Here is a 20,625-nt window from a genome sequence, read left to right on the forward strand (position 1 = left end):
CCACCTGCCCATGCAGGGGACGTGGGTTCGTGCCCTGGTCCGGGAAGATCCCACATGCTGCGGAGCGGCTGGGCCCGTGAGCCATGGCCGCTGAGCCTGTGCGTCCGGAGCCTGTGCTCCGCAACGGGAGAGGCCACAACAGTGAGTGGCCTGCGTACCGCAAAAAAAAAAAAAAAAAAAAAGAATCACTAACTCGTGTTAGTTTTATGAGAAAGACTAAACTTTATACCTCCTTGCCCTAAAATCTAAGGCACACTTAAGGTTCACTATACCTATGGCAGCCATCTGTCCTATGTGACTGTTACAGATGTAGGAGTTTTAGGAAACAATTTTATTCAGTCTAGGACATCTATACTGCAGGAATTAGCAGTGACCTGATCTCTTTTAAGAGCAATGTGTGTTGTGTATATATATATTCCTTATATATCTCAACATATCTCCTAGCTTAATATTTACAGGGTGGTTAAGGAGTGTGAGTTCTGAGTAAGACTGATCTGGCTTGAAATCCTGGTGCCACCACATAGGTTAGATTGTGACTGTGTTCAGGTCACTTAACTTCTGTAGGGCTCAGGCGCTTCATCTATAAAGCAGGAGCCTTCATAAAGCTTCCTGTGAGGATGCTTAGCATACACAGTGCTATCTTCCCCTCCCTGATGGCTTCATCTGTTCTCTGCTGCTGTAACAGTAAGAGCCCAGTGTTGTCAGCACACGAAGAACTTTCTCTCTGAAAGGCTCTGTTGGCATGGAAAAATGAGCACCAATTTTCGAGTCGTTTAATCCTGAATCCCAGGTTTGAACCTGAGCCTGTTTCCCCAAGTGAACATGAGATAGTGCCCATCCCTGCCACCGTAGGCTGCCATAAGGATTAACTACTATGTAGGAGGTCCTCACTAGCGCAAAAGGTGCTAACAAGCTTTCTTACAACATTAGTCCTAGGTACGGAGGAATTCAAAGTGCAAGGGCAAAATTTTCTTTGTTCACCTTCAGGCAAGGTCCCCTTGACAACCCAGCCTTAAAGAAAAGCATTGGCCCAGAGGAGGCAGGTGACCGAGGCAGAGCTGGGAAGGGGCTGCTGGGACCCGACAGGAAACAAAACATACGAGCCCTATTTTCCTACTGTTAGATGGAGCCTGAATGTGCTTCTGCAGGCGATGCTGCGCTGCTGTACTGTGGGATGTAGGAGAAAAGGGCAAATGTGAACCGTGGGTGGGGTTGGGCTGAAAATACCGTTTGTTGCCAAGAAAACATCAGGAAGAATTCATAAGGCTACGGTACTGATTTCAAGAACTCTGAGAATGAAGCCTGTTCTCTCCTTGAGTTTCCTACGGACTCCACTGTGCTTAGACTATTCATTACACACCAGCACCACCAATACAGAAGAAAACGTGTGCACACGTGTCAATGCCACTCACTGTAAACAAGCAAGGAGGATACAAGCCATGTGGCTTCCAACCATGCAGTGCTGCAACACTGTGATTTCATCTGCTGAATAAAGAAACCTAGAAAGATTGGCCACCCAAGGAAGGGATGTTACAAGAGTGGCAGCCACAGATACCACTTCTCTTTGAAAAGCTCAATGCTCAAACAGAAGGCTGCCAGCATTCAACAGCAGTCTTAGAACACTGATGAAGATGAGCAGACACCTCTACTAATCAGTAAGACTAGAAGAGTAAAATCCTCAGCTGACATGGCTTCTATACACAATTCATTCATAACCCTTGGAGTTGGAGGGGTTTCTTCCATTAACTTTAGGCTTGGCTATTCCTAAAGCCAATTTAAACCAAAAATCAGGTTTGATTTTACCACAGTATTTTTAGGTAGAAAGACTCCATTTCCTTAGAGATAATAAAGCAGAAAAATACAAATTGACCACAGACAAAGAATGCAGCCCTGAAGAGTGACCCATAATGTGTGGTAAAGCTAAGTGTTCAATTTGGCCTGAGTGGTGGCTGATTTTGAAATAATTTATTTGTTCTTTTACCACATACACTATTATAGCTCTAACTTTTAAAGTGAACAGAAAGTCTGTTCAAATAACAAAAAGTGAAGACACACACACACACACACACACACACACACACACACACTTTGCTGTGTCTCTTGGAAATCCAACAGCCTGGAGTGGGTCCTTGGGTTACTCAGTAAACCTTCTGGAATAAAGGCCAAGCGACTGCCTTTTTGGTAGGTAGCTAACCCCAGGAGGAAGCCCTTTTGTGATATGGGGGTTAAAGACTCACCTGACAAAGCTGGTCGCTGTGAAGCCTTGACAAATCAGCAATCTAATGAGATTCCAGACATAGCCCAACAGAAACGGAGCTATGTGTTTCTCCAGACTGCATTCCACTATGAAAAAGACCATATTTAATACCAAATAAATGTGCTAACCCAGGGACAGCAGATTCATTTTACATAAGTTATAAAATTATAAAATTGGGTAAAGGTTTTCCATGTCTCAAGGCATTTGTCTTGAATGGATTTTCAAGCTTTAACACAGATACTTGTCTTTAGCTTAGGAGCAGAATTCTCATGGGAACAAAATCCTCTATTAACCACACAAAAAAAACCTTGAAATGAAAGCCTTTGAAAGCTGGTACAAAGTTGAGGATCCAAGGCACAATCGTAACACAGAAATGTGTGTAAAACAATTGAGGATTTTGTTCATTTTAGCATTTCACAGGACCCCCAAGAGCAAACATTTTTACCTGAATTCATCAGGAAGATGTCTCCTCTGAGAAACACGCTTTGACTTATGGAATATAGATCAAGGCAAAACTTGTTTTCCTTCTTCTAGCCTTGACTTCCAAGAAGTTCAAGAATCAAATTTTATACTAACAGCAATTTGTTCACCCTTCCTTCCAGTTTCATTGGTCTTGCTTTTCCCCCCTTAAAGTTCATATTTTGTTAACATTATTTGGTATGTTTTTTCTGGGTATGCTGCTTCGAATTCTTTGGGGAAAGAGCCCAGGTATAAATACACTTCGAATACAGACCAAAAAAAGCAAGCAACTATTGCAAATTACTTTTAGGATATAAAAGGAGTATCTCTGCCCTCATAGCATACCTCAATCAAAAGCAGTATTTCAGAATTACCTTAAGGAAGAAAATATACACCTAGATTTGACAGTAGCTGGCTAAATCTCATTATTTTAAGAAGTCCCCAGTACCTCAATTTTATCAAGGACATATTCCCTGAATATAATCTTAGTTATCTTCATTACTTTCCACTCTAGTGGAAAAACCCTGGGCTAAGAGATTAGAAACTGTGTGTGTTTTGCTCTTGACCCTAGGTAAGTCATTACCATCTGATTACCTTAGTGTCCTCCTTCCTAATAGGAGAGCAAATACTATTCCCTGACACTACAAAACCCATTATGATTAGGTAGGTAAATGCGGACTTGCTCTTAGAAGTAAAATTGCAATATAAACACAACGTATTATCATCATACACATTAGAAGCCTAAGTGATTCTCTCTCAAGAGCTTATAAACTTCTTTACATTCATGGCAAAAATTTATCTTTCCAAATTAAGTTTCTTTGGCAACATCATGATAGAGGCAGGGAGGTTGTATGTATGAACACTGAGAGATGCAGGCACCAAATAATGAAAGAAAGCATTTCTATACATAAAACATTATTTATACCTGTTTTCATTTTTTTACATTAAAATGTAAACATCCCCTTATCCAAAATAGCTGGTGAAAAAGCAAAACAAAAACAAAAAACAAATTAAGCCTTTAAAGATAGCTGGTGAGTTTTCAAGTGTCCTTGCTCAATGTACCCAAATACCAAATATTATAATTCAGTAATTAGGAGAACCAAACTGGTAAAAGAGCTATAAAATATCAATATACAGCAAAATCACAATGAACCAGAATACTCCAATCTCCTGGTTAATCAACTATTTACAAGAAAACACCTCTTGCTTTAACCATTAGTTTAGAAAAAAAACTTTCTAAATTGAACCACTTTACTTTCCTTGCTCAGTAACTACAAAACGCCAAACATAAATCAATTTTATTTTGATGATTTAGGATCATGTGGTACCTTGGGATATCTCTCAGAATATTCATAATTTCTGTGCAGTTTTGTTAGAGGCAGAAAATTGGAGGGAACTGGAGTTTCTTGCATTAAATAAATCCCCGAAATCGTTAAGCTTACTGTCTTCTTTTGTCTCATTCTCCTGAAAGAAGAGTGTAGCAAAAAGGTTCTAATTAAGCAAGATTTCTCATTGTAGACATACCTATGTATACTGGTTCTGGAAACAGTGCAGTTCAGTGACTTTACCTCTCTGGACAATTTCTTCTGGAAAATTAATATACCCAGAACATGAATTATATGTAATGGGTCCACTGTTTTTCTGGATATCGAATTTCAGTACCTTATGAATTCCTTAATTGGAATCTTTTCTCAAGAAAATCACTCATGAAGATGACTTCGAAACCAGAAGAGCTGTAAATTTTTGCTAATGGAAACAAACTATGCTTCCTCTATTATTAATTCAAAGCTGCTTAAACAATCTTTATAAAGTTATCAAAAAGGAAGTAAGTTCTCTAAGATAGTAGGTGCTTAACTCCTCAAAGCCATAAAATAATAAGAGGAATAATAAGAAGTGCTGAGAGAAGAGTCACCTTCTGATTCTTTTAGAACAGCTCCGTGTCTCCATAGTGCAGGACCCATGCCACTTGGTGGCATACAAGATGATTTTAGGTGATACACAACACAGAATTAAATAATGCTGAATCACAGTGAGAATGGCATTCCCTTTATAATTTTCTTTTAAACTTCTGATAATTCCACAGACAGAGCTCCATTTTAGTGCTGGGTAACATCTCTCTCACTGCAACAAAGAAAGAACAGGCTTTTTGGATTCAGAGCCTTGCCAGGAATTAGTATCCAGCTAGAATTTAATAACATCTGTTTTATTTTTATTTATTTTGTAGTTATCATTTTTTATGGCAAACTGATGCTGGTTTTCTACTTGGAATAGAGGTTAGTTTCTTTTTTAAATATTTTAAAATTTAAAAGATAAATATTAAGTAAATAATAGCATATGTAATACTCAACTGAGTGAAGTTTGGCAAACAATGGCTATAGCCTAACAAATATTTTTAAAAAGTGATTTCAAAAGAAAGTATAAACATGGCCTAGGAAAGAAACATGTGTCACTGTGTTTTCAATACTTGTGATGCTCCAGGGATGAGCTCACCAGAGCCTTCTCCTACATCGGGTGATTTCCAGGGTTAAGATTCAAGCAAAAATATAAAAGGAAAAAGAACCCATTGCACACCAATCTGGACTTCACAAACTCATGGTACCATAAATGTGCAAAATCTAATATTTAGCAAGTAATTTGTTTTACACATAAACTTTCCAATTCACTGCAGCATCTTTTTATTTGGTCTACACTAATGCCTCACAAAGGCAAACCCAGGTTGTAGAGCTCCTGCTTAGTTCTCAGAGCAAGTACCACACATAATTTTTGACTGAATTCTCCAGCCAAGATCCAGGGCTGCTGGCCAAGTCTTCCAATGGCATCTGACTGTTCTTCCACTGCCATGGCCCTGCAGAGAGGTCTCCTCATCTTCTTCTGATTGATAATCTCATGGCCAGCATTCTGCTGAGAGGAGTTTGCGTGGCAGGTATGGCATGCTCATTGGCATGCCATGCTGACTTAAAACAAAAAGGACAGCTGGAGAGAAAGACAGCAGAGCTTCTCATTGGTGGCGAACAGTTTCTTCATCACAGTGGTAGTTAAGATATGCTCCCTCCTTTTTCCCCTGAAGCCAAGGCAACAAGTCTGAAGGATGGTGTCAGACATCATAATCAGGAGCCTTGCCCTGGGCTTGCCTCAGCCAGATCTGGAGTGTAACAAATGCTCCCACAGTCACGTGAAAGAAAAGCTGCCAGAGGTTGCGCAGTTCATAGAGATACATGTTGCATAGACAGATTAAGCCAAAAGTCAAAAAAGATTTGACATTCCGCCAGCCGGTGTAGTAGACAAATAAATAACACTGTTGAAAATGTAAAAATGAAAGATGATTAGGGTTACAGGAAAAGAAATAGATGCTTCTACTATAAAGCTGTAACAGGTCACAGGGTAAAATATGAGAGTGGAAAAGGGGATTTTTCAACTACGGATAAGACAGTGTAATATCTTTAATACACTCAATGTATCTTTAATATACTCCCTATTTAAAAGGGAAATAGGTTTAAGAAATAGGTTTGCATAATCTGGAATCAGAGGAAAAGAGCTATAGAGAACATTTTGGAGACAACATAATCTGAATATGAATCCTCTATTAGATAATACTGTATCAATGTTAAATTTCTTGGGTGTGATAAAGGTATCATGGCTATGTAGAACGATGTCTTTGTTCTCAAAAGACAGGTGTTCAAGTTTTCAGAGGTGAAATATCTTGATGTTTGTAACTTATTTTAAAAACAACTGTGCAGGAACTTCTGCTTCTGGGATCATGGAGTTGATGCACTTTCCTCTATTCTTCCCACTAAGTACAACTAAAAACCCTGGACATTATATATTGAGCAAAAGATGACTCTGGATGATGAAGAGAAGAAGGCAGATAGGCTAAGGACCTTGAGACCCAGGGAATGACACAGTGGTAAACTACCTTTTTTTTTTTTTTTGCCTCATATATCCCAAACTTGGAGCTGAAGAAGCTGGCAACTAGAAACACCAATGGATGCACACCAACAAAACAAACAAAAAAACACTCAGTAAAATCTTGTTCTCTCTAGCCAAAAGACCATGAGAGGGGTACCTTTCCGAGACAGAGAACTTTTACATAATAACTATTCTACTCCAGCCACCAAAAACAAAACAAAGCAAAGCAACCCACAAAAAAACTGTGACCACCCACACCCACCCCATCAAAGCCTATGTGGGGAGCCTATAATGCTCTAAGGAGATGTTCTAACATTTCAGGGCTTCAGAGAAGGCAAGTGGGAAGCCAGAACTTTGACTCCCACCCTGTGGTGTCAGTGGAGACCAAGTGGGACTCTGGACATTCACCTCCACTTGGCATTAGCAAGGCAATGGATTTCTCATCAGAAACCATAAAGTTCAGGTAAGAGTGGAACAACATTTTTCAAGTGCTGAAAGAAAAGAGCTGTCAATCCAGAATCCTATACTCAACAAAAATATCCTTTAGGAATGAAGGGAAAATAAAGACATGAGAGAAGACTAAGAGAATTTATCACCAACAAATGTACTCTAAAAGAATGGCTAAAGGAAGCTCTCTAGATAGAAAGGAAACAACAGAAGAAGGAACCTTGGAATAATGAATAGAAAAGGAACTCAGCAAAAATACAGGTTAATGTAATAGGCTTGCCTTTTTAAGAACTTTCTAAAATGTTTGATGGTTGAAGTAAAAATTGTTAACACTGCCTGATGTGGTTCTAAATATATGTAGAGGAAATATTTAAGCAATTATATTATAAATAGACGAGGACAAAGGGACATAAAGGGAGGTACAGTTCCTATGCTTCACCTGAACTGGTAAAAGGATAACACCAGAAAACTGAGATAAGAAGGTGAAATGCAATACCTAGAGCAATATTTCAAGCTATACAAAGAGACATACTCAAAAACATTATAGATAAGCCAAAATGGAGTTCTAAAAGAATGTTCAAGTAATCCACAGGAAGACAAGAAAAAGAAAACAGAAAAATGAAAAACTGAAAACAAAAAATAAGATGGCAGACTTAAGCTGGAACATATCAATAATTATACTGAATATAAATGGCTTAAATATAGCAATTAAAAGATAGAGATTGGCAGGGTATATTAAAAAACATAAATGAACTCCATGTTGTCTACCAGAAAATCAATCCAAATGACATAGGCAAGTTAAAAGTAAAAGGATGGAAAAAGATATAGCATGCAAACATTAATCAAAGGCAAGCAGGAGTGGCTATCTTACTATTAGATAAATATAAAAATATTTCGGGACTTCCCTGGTGGTCCAGTGGTTAAGACTCCAGGTTTCCACTGCAGGGGGCACGGGTTCTATCCCTGGTCAGGGAACTAAGATCCCATGTGCTGCATGGCGCCACCAAAAAATAAAAACTTAAAATAAATAAATAAATAAAAATATTTCAAAGAAAGTAAAAATAACCAGGGACAGAGAGGGATATAATGATAAATGGATCGGAGAGAGACCTTCAAGATGGTGGAGGAGTAAGATGGGGAGATCACCCTCCCCCCCGCCACAAATACATCAAAAATACTTCTACATGTGGAACAACTCCTGCAGAACACCTACTGAATGCTGGCAGAAGACCTCAGACCTCCCAAAAGGCAAGAAACTCCCCACGTACCTGGGTAGGGCAAAAGAAAAAAGAAAAAACAGAGACAAAAGAACAGGGACAGGACCTGCACATACGGGAGGGAGCTGTGAAGGAGGAAAAGTTTCCACACACTAGCAAGCCCCTTCACCCCCCGGAGATGGGGGGTGGTGGGGGGGAAGCTTCAGAGCCACGGAGAAGAGTGCAGCAATAGGGGTGCAGAGGGCAAAGCAGAGAGATTCCCGTACAGAGGATCGGTGCTGACCAGCACTCACCAGCCTGAGAGGCTTGTCTGCTCACCCACCGGGACAGGTGGGGGCTGGGAGCTGAGGCTTGGGCTTCGGAAGTCAGAGCCCAGGGAGAGGACTGGGGTTGGCTGCGTGAACACAGCCTGAAGGGGGCTAGTGCACCACAGCTAGCCAGGAGGGAGTCCGGGAAAATGTCTGGAACTGCATAAGAGTCAAGAGACCACTGTTTTGGGGTATGCGAGGAGAGGGGAGTCAGAGCACTGCCTAAACGAGCTCCAGAGACGGATGCGAGATGCGGCTATCAGCATGGACCCCAGAGATGGGCATGAGACACTAAGGCTGCTGCTACAGCCACCAAGAAGCCTGTGTGCAAGCACAGGTCACTATCCACACCACCCCTCCTGGGAGCCTGTGCAGCCCACCACTGCCAGGGTCCCAGGATCCAGGGACAACTTCCCCGGGAGAACACATGGTGCGCCTCAGGCTGTTGCAATGTCATGCTGGCCTCTGCTGCGGCAGGCTGGCCCTGCATTCCATACCCCTCCCTCTCCCGGGCCTGAGTGAGCCAGAGCCCCCAAATCAGCTGCTCCTTTAACCCCGTCCTGTCTGAGCAAAGAACAGATGCCCTCCAGCGACCTACATGCAGAGGCGGGGCCAAATCCAAAGCTGAGCCCCTGGGAGCTGTGAGAACAAAGAAGAGAAAGGGAAATCTCTCCCAGCAGCCTCAGGAGCAGCAGATTAAAGCTCCACAATCAACTTGATGTACCCTGCATCTGTGGAATACATGAATAGACAACGAGTCATCACAAAATCAAGGCAGTGGAATTTGGGAGCAACTATAGACTTGGGGTTTGCTTTTTGCATCTAATTTGTTTCTGGTCTTATGTTTATCTTAGTTTAGTATCTAGAGTTTATGATAATTGGTAGATTTGTTTATTGATTTGGTTGCTCTCTTCCTTTTTTTTATATATAGATATATATACTTTTTACCTTTTTCTCTTTTTGTGTGTATGTATATGCTTCTTTGTGTGATTCTGTCTGTATAGCTTTGCTTTTACCATTTGTCCTAGGGTTCTGTCTGTCATTTTTTTAAATTTTAATATAGTTTTTAGTGCTTTGTTATCATTGGCGGATTTGTATTTTGGTTTGGTTGCTCTCTTCTTTCTCTTTGCATTATTTTAATTTTTTAAATTTTCAATAATTTTTTAATTTTAATAACTTAATTTTTTCTTTCTTTCTTTTTTCTCCCTTTTCTTCTGAACCATGTGGCTGACAGGGTCTTTGTGCTTTGGCCAGGTGTCAGGCCTGTGTCTCTTGAGGTGGGAGAGCCGAGTTCAGGACCCTGGTCCACCAAAGACCTCCTGGCTCCACGTAATATCAAATGGCGAAAGCTCTCCCAGAGATCTCCATCTCAACACTAAGACCCAGCTCCACTCAGCGACCAGCAAGCTACAGGGCTGGACACCCTATGCCAAACAACTAGCAAGACAGGAACACAATTCCACCCCCATTAGCAGAGAGGCTGCCTAAAATCATAATAAGGTCACAGACACCCCAAACACACCACTGGACATGGTCCTGCCCAGCAGAAAGACAAGATCAAGCCTCATTCACCAGAAGACAGGCACCAGTCACCTCCACCAGGAAGCCTACACAACCCACTGAACCAACCTTACCCACTGGGCGCAGACACCAAAAACAACGGGAACTATGTACCTGCAGCCTGCGAAAAGGAGACCCCAAACACAGTAAGTTAAGCAAAATGAGAAGACAGAGAAACACACAGCAGATGAAGGAGCAACGCAAAAACCCACCAGACCAAACAAATGAAGAGGAAATAGGCAGTCTACGTGAGAAAGGATTCAGAATAATGATAGTAAAGATGATCCAAAATCTTGGAAATAGAATGGAGAAAATACAAGAAACATTTAACAAGGACCTAGAAGAAAGAACTAAAGAGCAAACAAACAAGGATGAACAGCACAATAACTGAAATTAAAAATTCTCTAGAAGGATTCAGTAGCAGAATAACTGAAGCAGAAGAACGGATAAGTGACCTAGAAGATAAAATAGTGGAAATAACGACCACAGAGCAGAATAAAGAAAAAAGAATGAAAAGAATTGAGGACGGTTTCAGAGACCTCTGGGACAACATTAAACACACCAATATTTGAATTATAGGGGTCCAAGGAGAAGAGGAGGAAAACAAAAGGACTGAGAAAATATTTGAAGAGATTATAGTTGGAAACTTCCCCAACATGGGAAAGGAAATAGTCCATCAAGTCCAAGAAGCACAGAGAGTCCCATACAGGATAAATCCAAGGAGAAACATGCCAAGACATATATTAATCAAACTACCAAAAATTAAATACAAAGAAAAATATTAAAAGCAGCAAGGGATAAACAACAAATAACATACAAGGGAATCCCCATAAGGTTAAGAGCTGACCTTTCAGCAGAAACTCTGCAAGCCAGAAGGGAGTGGCAGGACATATTTACAGTGATGAAAGGGAAAAACCTACAACCAAGATTACTCTATCCAGCCAGGATCTCATTCAGATTCAACAGACAAATTAAAACCTTTACAGACAAGCAAAAGCTAAGAGAATTCAGCACCACCAAACCAACTTTACAACAAATGCTAAAGGAACTTTTCTAGGCAGGAAACACAAGAGAAGGAAAAGACCTATAATAACAAACCCCAAACAATTAAGAAAATGGTAATAGGAACATATATATCGATAACTACCTTAAATGTAAATGGATTAAATGCTCCCACCAAAACACATAGACTGGTTGAATGGATACAAAAACAAAACCCGTACATATGCTGTCTACAAGAGACCCACTTCAGACCTAGGGACACATACAGACTGAAAGTGAGGGGATGGAAAAAGGTATTCCATGCAAATGGAAATCAAAAGAAAGCTGGAGTAGCAATTCTCATATCAGACAAAATAGACTTTAAAATAAAGACTATTACAAGAGACAAAGAAGGATACTACATAATGGTCAAGAGATCAATCTAAGAAGAAGATATAACAATTGTAAATATTTATGCACCCAACATAGGGGCACCTCAATACATAAGGCAAAAGCTAACAGCCATAAAAGGGGAAATCGACAGTAACACAATCATAGTAGGGGACTTTAACACCCCACTTTCACCAACAGACAGATCATCCAAAACGAAAATAAATAAGGAAACACAAGCTTTAAATGATACATTAAACAAGATAGACGTAACTGATATTTATAGGACATTTCATCCAAAAACAACAGAATACACTTTCTTCTCAAGTGCTCATGGAACATTCTCCAGGATAGATCATATCTTGGGTCAAAAATCAAGGCTTGGTAAATTTAAGAAAATTGAAATAGTATCGTATCTTTTCTGACCACAATGTTATGAGACTAGATATCAATTACAGGAAAAAATCTGTAAAAAATACAAATACAAGGAGGCTAAACAATACACTACTAAATAACCAAGAGATCACTGAAGAAATCAAAGAGGAAATCAAAAATACCTAGCAACAAATGACAATGAAAACACGATGACCCAAAACCTACGGGATGCAGCAAAAGCAGTTCTAACAGGGAAGTTTATAGCAATACAATCCTACCTCAAAAAACAAGAAACATCTCAAATAAACAACCTAACCTTACACCTAAAGCAATCAGAGAAAGAAGAACAAAAAAACCCCCAAAGTTAGCAGAAGGAAAGAAATCATAAAGATTAACTCAATCAGAAATAAATGAAAAAGAAATGAAGTAAACAATAGCAAAGATCAATAAAACTAAAAGCTAGTTCCTTGAGAAGATAAACATTAATTGATAAACCATTAGCCAGACTCATCAAGAAAAAAAGGGAGGGGGCTTCCCTGGTGGTGCAGTGGTTGAGAGTCTGCCTGCCAATGCAGGGGATGCGGGTTCATGCCCCGGTCCGGGAAGATCCCACATGCTGTGGAGCGGCTAGGCCCGTGAGCCATGGCCACTGAGCCTGCGCGTCTGGAGCCTGTGCTCTGCAACGGGAGAGGCCACAACAGTGAGATGCCCGCATACCGCAAAAAAGCAAAAAGAAAAACAAAAACGGGAGAAGACTCAAATCATTAGAATTAGAAATGAAAAAGTAGAAGTAGCAACTGACACTGCAGAAATACAAAGGATCATGAGAGATTACTACAAGCAACTATATGCCAATAAAATGGACAACCTGGAAGAAATGGACACATTCTTAGAAAAGCACAACCTTCCGAGACTGAATGAGGAAGAAATAGAAAATATAAACAGACCAATCACAAGCACTGAAATTGAGACTGTGATTAAAAATCTTCAAACAAACAAAAGCCCAGGACCAGAGGCTTCACAGGTAAATTCTATCAAACACTTAGAGAAGAGCTAACACCTATCCTTCTCAAACTCTTCCAAAATATAGCAGAGGGAGGAACACTCTCAAACTCATTCTACGAGGCCACCATCACCCTGATACCAAAACCAGACAAAGATGTCACAAAGAAAGAAAACTACAGGCCAATATCACTGATGAACACAGATGCAAAAATCCTAAACAAAATACTAGCAAACAGAATCCAACAGTACATTAAAAGAATCATACACCATGATCAAGTGGGGTTTATTTCAGGAATGCAAGGATTCTTCAATATATGCAAATCAATCAATGTGATATACTATTAACAAATTGAAGGATAAAAACCATACGATCATCTCAATAGATGCAGAAAAAGCTTTCAACAAAGTTCAAGACCCGTTTATGATTTAAAAAACCCTCCAGAAAGTAAGCATAGAGGGAACTTACCTCAACATAATAAAGTCCATATATGACAAAGCTACAGCCAACATCGTTCCCAATGGTGAAAACATGAAACCATTTCCTCTAAGATCAGGAACAAGACAAGGTTGTGCACTCTCACCACTATTATTCAACATAGTTTTAGTTATACTCCAATAAAGATGTAAAAAAAAAAGGGCTTCCCTGGTGGCGCAGTGGTTTAGAGTCCACCTGCCGATGCAGGGGACATGGGTTCGTGCCCCGGTGCAGGAAGATCCTATGAGCCATGGCCACTGAGCCTGCGCATCTGGAGCCTGTGCTCCACAACGGGAGAGGCCACAACAGTGAGAGGCCTGCGTACCACAAAACAAAACAAAACAAAAAGTTTTAGCCACAACAATCAGAGAAGAAAAAGAAATAAAAGGAATCCAAATCAGAAAAGAAGAAGCAAAACTGTCACTGTTTGCAGATGACATGATACTATACATAGAGAATCCTAAAGATGCTCCCAGAAAACTACTAGAGCTAATCAATGAATTTGGTAAAGTAGCAGGATACAAAATTAATGCACAGATATCTCTTGCATTCCTATACACTAATGATGAAAAATCTGAAAGAGGAATTAAGACAACACTCCCATTTACCACTGCAAAAAAAAGAATAAAATACCTAGGGATAAACCTACCTAAGGAGACAAAAGACTTGTATGCAGAAAACTGTAAGACACTGATGAAAGAAATTAAAGATGATACAAACAGATGGAGAGATATACCATGTTCTTGGATTGGAAGAATCAACATTGCAAAATGACTATATTACCCAAAGCAATCTACAGATTCAATGCAATCCCTATCAAACTACCAATGGCATTTTTCACAGAACTAGAACAAAAAATTTCACAATTTGTATGGAAACACAAAAGACCCCGAATAGCCAAAGCAATCTTGAGAACGAAAAACGGAGCTGTAGGAATCAGGCTCCTGGACTTCAGACTATAGTACAAAGCTACAGTAATCAAGACAGTATGGTACTGGCACAAAAACAGAAAGATAGATCAATGGAACAGGACAGAAAGCACAGAGATAAACCTACGCACATATGGACACCTTATTTTTGATAAAGGAAGCAAGAATATACAATGGAGAAAAGACAGCCTCTTCAAAAAGTGGTGCTGGGAAAACTGGACAGCTACATGTAAAAGAATGAAATTAGAACACTCCCTAACACCATACACAAAAATAAACTCAAAATGGATTAAAGACCTAAATGTAAGGCCAGACACTATAAAACTCTTAGAGGAAAACATAGGCAGAACACTCTATGACATAAATCACAGCAAGATCCTTTTTGACCCACCTCCCAGAGAAATGGAAATAAAAACAAAAATAAACAAATGGGACCTAATGAAACTTAAAAGCTTTTGCACAGCAAAGGAAACCATAAACAAGAAGAAAAGACAGCCCTCAGAATGGGAGAAAATATTTGCAAATGAAGCAACTGACAAAGGATTAATCTCCAAAATTTACAAGCAGCTCATGCAGCTCGATGTCAAAAAAACAAACAACCCAATACAAAAATGGGCAGAAGACCTAAATAAGCATTTCTTCAAAGAAGACATACAGATGGCCAACAAATACATGAAAAGATGCTCAACATCACTAATCATTAGAGAAATGCAAATCAAAACCACAACGAGGTATCACCTCACACCAGTGATAATGGGCAGCATCAAAAAATCTAGAAATAATAAATTCTGGAAAGGGTGTGGAGAAAAGGGAACCCTCTTGCACTGCTGGTGGGAATTAAATTGATACAGCCACTATGGAGAACAGTATGGAGGTTCCTTAGAAAACTAAAAATAGAACTATCGTATGACCCAGCAATCCCACTACTGGGCATATACCCTGAGAAAGCCATAATTCAAAAAGATATATATGTACCACATTGTTCATCGCAGCACTACTTACAATAGCCAGGACATGAAAGCAACCTAAATGTCTATCAAGAGATGAATGGATAAAGAAGATGTAGCACATATATACAATGGAATATTACTCAGCCTTAAAAAGAAACGAAATTGCGTTATTTTTAGTGAGGTGGATGGACCTAGAGTCTGTCATACAGAGTGAAGTAAGTCAGAAGGAGAAAAATAAATACTGTATGCTAACACATATATATGGAATCCAAAAAAATGGTTATGAAGAACCTAGGGGCAGGACAGGAATAAAGATGCAGACACAAAGAATGGACTTGAGGACACGGGGCGGGGGAAGGGTAAGCTGGGACTAAGTGAGAGAGTGTCATGGACATATATACACTACCAAATGTAAAACAGATAGCTAGTAGGAAGCAGCTGCATAGTACAGGGAGATCAGCTTGGTGCTCTGTGACCACCTAGAGGGGTGGGATAGGGAGGAAGGGAGGGAGACGCAAGAGGGAGGAGATCTGGGGATATATGTATATATATAGCTGAGTCACTTTGTTATAAAACAGAAACTAACACACCATTGTAAAGCAATTATACTGCAATAAAGATGTTAAAAAAATGATAAATGGATCAATCAACCAAGAAGATACAGCAATCCTAAATGTGTATGAACCAAACAACAGAACTGCAAAAACTGATAGAACTCAAATGAGAAATACACAATTACAGTTGAAAAATTAAATATTCCTCTCTCAACAATTGATAGAACTAGCCAGAAAATCAGCAAGGATACATAAAAACTGAACAAAGCCATCAACCAACAGAACCTAATCAAAATTTATAGAACACCCACTCAAAAACAGCAGAATACACACATTCTGTTCAAGTGCCCAAGGAACATATACCAAGACAGACCATATTCTGCGCCACAGAACAAACCTCAACAAATGTAAAATAACTGAAATCACACAGAATATGTTCTCAAACTACAATGGAATCAAACTAGAAATCAATAATGGAAAGAAAACCAGAAAATATCCAAACACTTGGAAACTAAGCAACACAATTCTAAATAATCCATAGGCCAAAGAGGAAATCCCAGGGAAAATTTTTTTAAATACACTGAATTAAATGAAAATGAAAATACAACAGCTCAAAATTTATGGAACACAGCTAATGAAATGCTAAGAGGGAAATCTGTAACACTAAATGTATACATTACAAAAGAGAAAAATCTCAAATCAAATCATCAAAGCTCCCATCTCAAGAACCTAGATAAAGAGCCAAATAGACAAAGCAAGCATGAGGAAAGAAATAATAAAATAAAATAGAAAATAGGAAAAAAACAACAAAACGAAGAGCAGGCTCTGTGAAAAGATCACTGAAATTAACAAGAAAGACTGATAAAGAAAAAGAGAAGATACAAATGATCAATATGATGACTGAAACAGGAAATATCACTGCACAGCCTACAGACATCAAAAGGATAGTAAGGGAATACTATAACCATTCGACACACAAATTTGATAACCTAAGTGAAATGGACCACTTCTTCATAAAACACAAACCACCATAATTCACCCAGTATAAAACATTATTTGAATATCTCTATAACTATTAAGAAAATTGAATTTAAGACTTATTAAATAGCTGAAGTAATCAAAACTATATGGTACTGGCAGAGGGACAGACACATAGATCAATGGAACAGATACACAGCCCAGAAAAAGATCCACATAAACATGCCCAACCGATTTTTTTTAATGCAAAAGCAATTCAGTACAGAAAAAAAAAAAAAGGGAAAAGTGAAAAATTAAACTTCATAAAAATTTTAAATGCTTGATCTGCAGAAGACTCTGTTAAGAGGATGAAAAGACAAGCTAAGACTGGGAGAAGATATTTGCAAACTACGTATCTGACAAAGGACTAATATCTGGAATATATAAAGAACTCTCCAACTCAACAGTTTAAGACAAACAATCTCATTAGAAAATAGGCAAAAGACATGAATAGACATTTCACCCAAGATGATACAAAGATGACAAATAAGCACATAAAATTATTTCCAACATCATTAGCCACTAGGAAACTGCAAATTAAAACCACAATGAGGGGCTTCCCTTGTGGCGCAGTGGTTGAGAGTCCGCCTGCCGATGCAGGGGACACGGGTTCGTGCCCCAGTCCGGGAGGATCCCGCGTGCCACAGAGCGGCTGGAACCGTGAGCCATGGCCGCTGAGCCTGGGCGTCCGGAGCCTGTGCTCCGCAGCGGGAGAGGCCACAGCAGTGAGAGGCCCGCGTACCGCAAAAAAAAAAAAAAAAAAAAAAAAAAAAAACCACAATGAGATATCATTACACATCTATCAGAATGGATAAAGTATTAATAAAACAATAGAGACGACACCAAATGCCAATAAGGATGCAGAAAAACTGGATCACTCACACAATGCTGGTGGGAATGTAAAATGGTACACTATTCTGGAAAACAGTTTGTCTCTTAATAAGCATGCAACTACTATGTACTACCACATGACCCAGCAATTGCACTCCTGGGCATTTACCTCAGAGAAATGAAGACTTTTTTGTTCACACAAAAGCCTGTACATGAAGGTTTATAGCAGCTTTATTTATAACAGCCAAAAACTAGAAACAACTCAGATGTCCTTCAAATGAGTGACTGATCAAACTGTGGTACAGCCATACCATGGAATATAATTCAGCAATAAAAAGGAACAAACAATTGATACATCCAACAACTTGGGTAAATCTCCAGAGAATTATGCTGAGTAAAAAATGCCAATCACAAAAGGTTACATACTATATGATTCCATTCATATAACATACTCAAAATGAGAAAATTATATTAATGGAGAACACACTAGTTGTTGCCAGAGATTAAGGAGGGGTTAGGGCAGGAGGGAACTATAAAAGGCAACATGAGGAGTCTTTATGGTGATAGGACTGTTATATATCTTAACTGCATCAATATCCATATCCTGTTGGGATACTGTATTATAGCTTTGCAAGATGGAACATTGCGGGGAAGCAGGTAAACATTATACAGGTGCTCTCTTATGACTCCACATGAATCTAATTATCTCAAAATAAAAAGTTTAATAAGAAAAACAACTTTATACATTCATTTTATCTGCAACTTACATTATAAACAACAAATATACACACTATACGCACAAACATACAAAGAGAGAATGAGATAAAGCAAGTGCTGCAAAATGCTAACAATTGGTGATTCTAGGTGTACCAGTTTCTCAACTTTTCTGTAAGTCTGAAGGTTTTCAAAACAAAACACTGAAGGAAAATAGTCTCTAGTTTCTTCAGACTTCCTCTGATTTCCTATTTTATCTTTTTTTTTAGGTCATGCCACGTGACTTGCAGGATGCTAGTTTCCCGACCAGGGATCAAATCTGTGCCCCCTGCAGTGGAAGCGTGGAGTCCTAACCACTGGACCACCAGGGAATTCCCTGATTTCCTATTTTAAATGCTCCATATCAAGATTATCTCTATCTGGCTGAACGCTGTGATTCCCTAAGTACCCATGGCCTGGAGGAAAAGGCAACAAACCATGTAGTAGTGGCCTTTGAGGTCTGATCTGACGGAGATGAAAAAATATCCTGACAATTGGAGATAGAGCATGTTATATGGTAAAATGTAATCACTTAGTTTTTACTGTGGGAAAAACATTATTATCACTCTGCTCAGCAAATTTGGAAAGCATGCAGTTTCATGCCTGTCAATATGAAGGAAATTGGTTTTTTGATTTTCTTTTTTAAAGCATGAATTTGTTTATTTTTCTCAAGTTAAAAGATCACCTGGGTGACACTGCTCCACCATGAGGCAACTCTAAAAACTACTTTTAGGTGTTCTGAGAAAGGTAACAGGTGTGTCTATCTATAGGCAAGAGCACTGGTTCTGGAGTCGCCTGGGTTCAAGTCACTGACTGGCTGTAAGAACTGTCTGGGCCTCAGTGAAAAATGGTGATAATAATAGGATTAGTGTGGGGCTTCCTTTGAGGATTTAGTGGTACAAGGAAAGCAAAGAGCTTAGCACAAAGCAAGAGCTCAACATATTTTTGCATTATTATTAGAATTTAAAATTATTTCACTAAGACAAAACAGCTAAAAGTATATTTTATAAGAACAATCATTCAGGAAATTATTTTAAAGTTAATATTTACCTCACACTGTTTTAGAATCATATGAAATAATGCCTATAAAAGTTATTAAATTGTAACTTTATAGCATTATAAAAATCATGTAAATATAGAATTTTGCTTAGAGACAGCATGATATAGTGGAATGAATATGACACTGAAAATCAGAAGACTCAGAGTTCTGACTCTACCACTTACTGGCTATGTGACCTCAGGACAGTACTGAAACTGTCTCAGATTTTTCCTTTTCAAAAATGAGGATATATACCCTGTGTGATAGGACTGTAGAGATTAAAGTAGAAAATCTACATAAGAATATTTCATAAAATTAAAGTACTTGTGACATCAACGAATACAAGCTTTTACATTTCCTGCATGAAATGTCATTAATTAAATTCAATCTGCCAAATTTTACAGGAAAAATTTCTGAAGCTAATATAAATGATTAAGAAAAATTAGGGGATTGAAAAAAAAATGGTGCTGGGACTTCTCCGGCGGCCCAGTGGTTAAGACTCTGCGCTCCCAATGCAGGGGGCCCAGGTTCGATCCTTGGTCAGGGAACTAGATCCCACATGCCACAACTAAGAGACAGCATGCTGCAACTTTAAAGATCCTGCGTGCCACAACTAAGACCTGGAGCAGCCAAATAAATAAATACATTTTTTTTTTTTTTTTTTTATGCGTTACGCGGGCCTCTCACTGTTGTGGCCTCTCCCGTTGCGGAGGACAGGCTCCGGACGCGCAGGCTCAGCGGCCATGGCTCACGGGCCCAGCCGCTCCGCGGCATGTGGGATCTTCCCAGACCGGGGCACGAACCCGTGTCCCCTGCATCGGCAGGCGGACTCTCAACCACTGCGCCACCAGGGAAGCCCAATAAATACATTTTTAAATGCGGCCACTGAAACTGAAATTTCTAATATGTTTTTACATAAAAGTCAAATGCATATATTTAAAATATTTCCTGGGACTTCCCTTGTGGTTAAGACTCTGTGCTCCCAATGCAGGGGCCACGGGTTCAATCCCTGGTCGGGAAAGTAAGATCCTGCATGCCGCACAGCGCGGTCAAAAAAAAGTGTACATGTACTTTATATATTTATATATATATATATATTTATATATATATATATATATATATATATATATATGCATATTTATTTCCCTAAAGGCTTCTACCGAGTTTTAGGT

The 20,625-nt window shown here is 39.1% G+C and overlaps 1 protein-coding gene across 1 annotated transcript in view; it reads right to left on the reverse strand.

Moving 5' to 3' along the window:
- Nucleotides 1–4,905: 4,905 nt before the first annotated feature.
- The window catches only part of SEC22A (SEC22 homolog A, vesicle trafficking protein), a 72,977-nt gene continuing 57,257 nt past the window's right edge, over nt 4,906–20,625 (reverse strand). The window contains exon 6 of the mRNA XM_065876739.1: nt 4,906–6,011. Coding sequence (XP_065732811.1) covers nt 5,811–6,011 — 201 coding nt within the window. The 3' untranslated portion in view covers nt 4,906–5,810. The remainder of the gene's footprint in view (nt 6,012–20,625) is intronic.

Source organism: Phocoena phocoena, chromosome 4 (genome assembly GCF_963924675.1).
Source record: "Phocoena phocoena chromosome 4, mPhoPho1.1, whole genome shotgun sequence".
Lineage (NCBI taxonomy): Eukaryota > Metazoa > Chordata > Mammalia > Artiodactyla > Phocoenidae > Phocoena > Phocoena phocoena.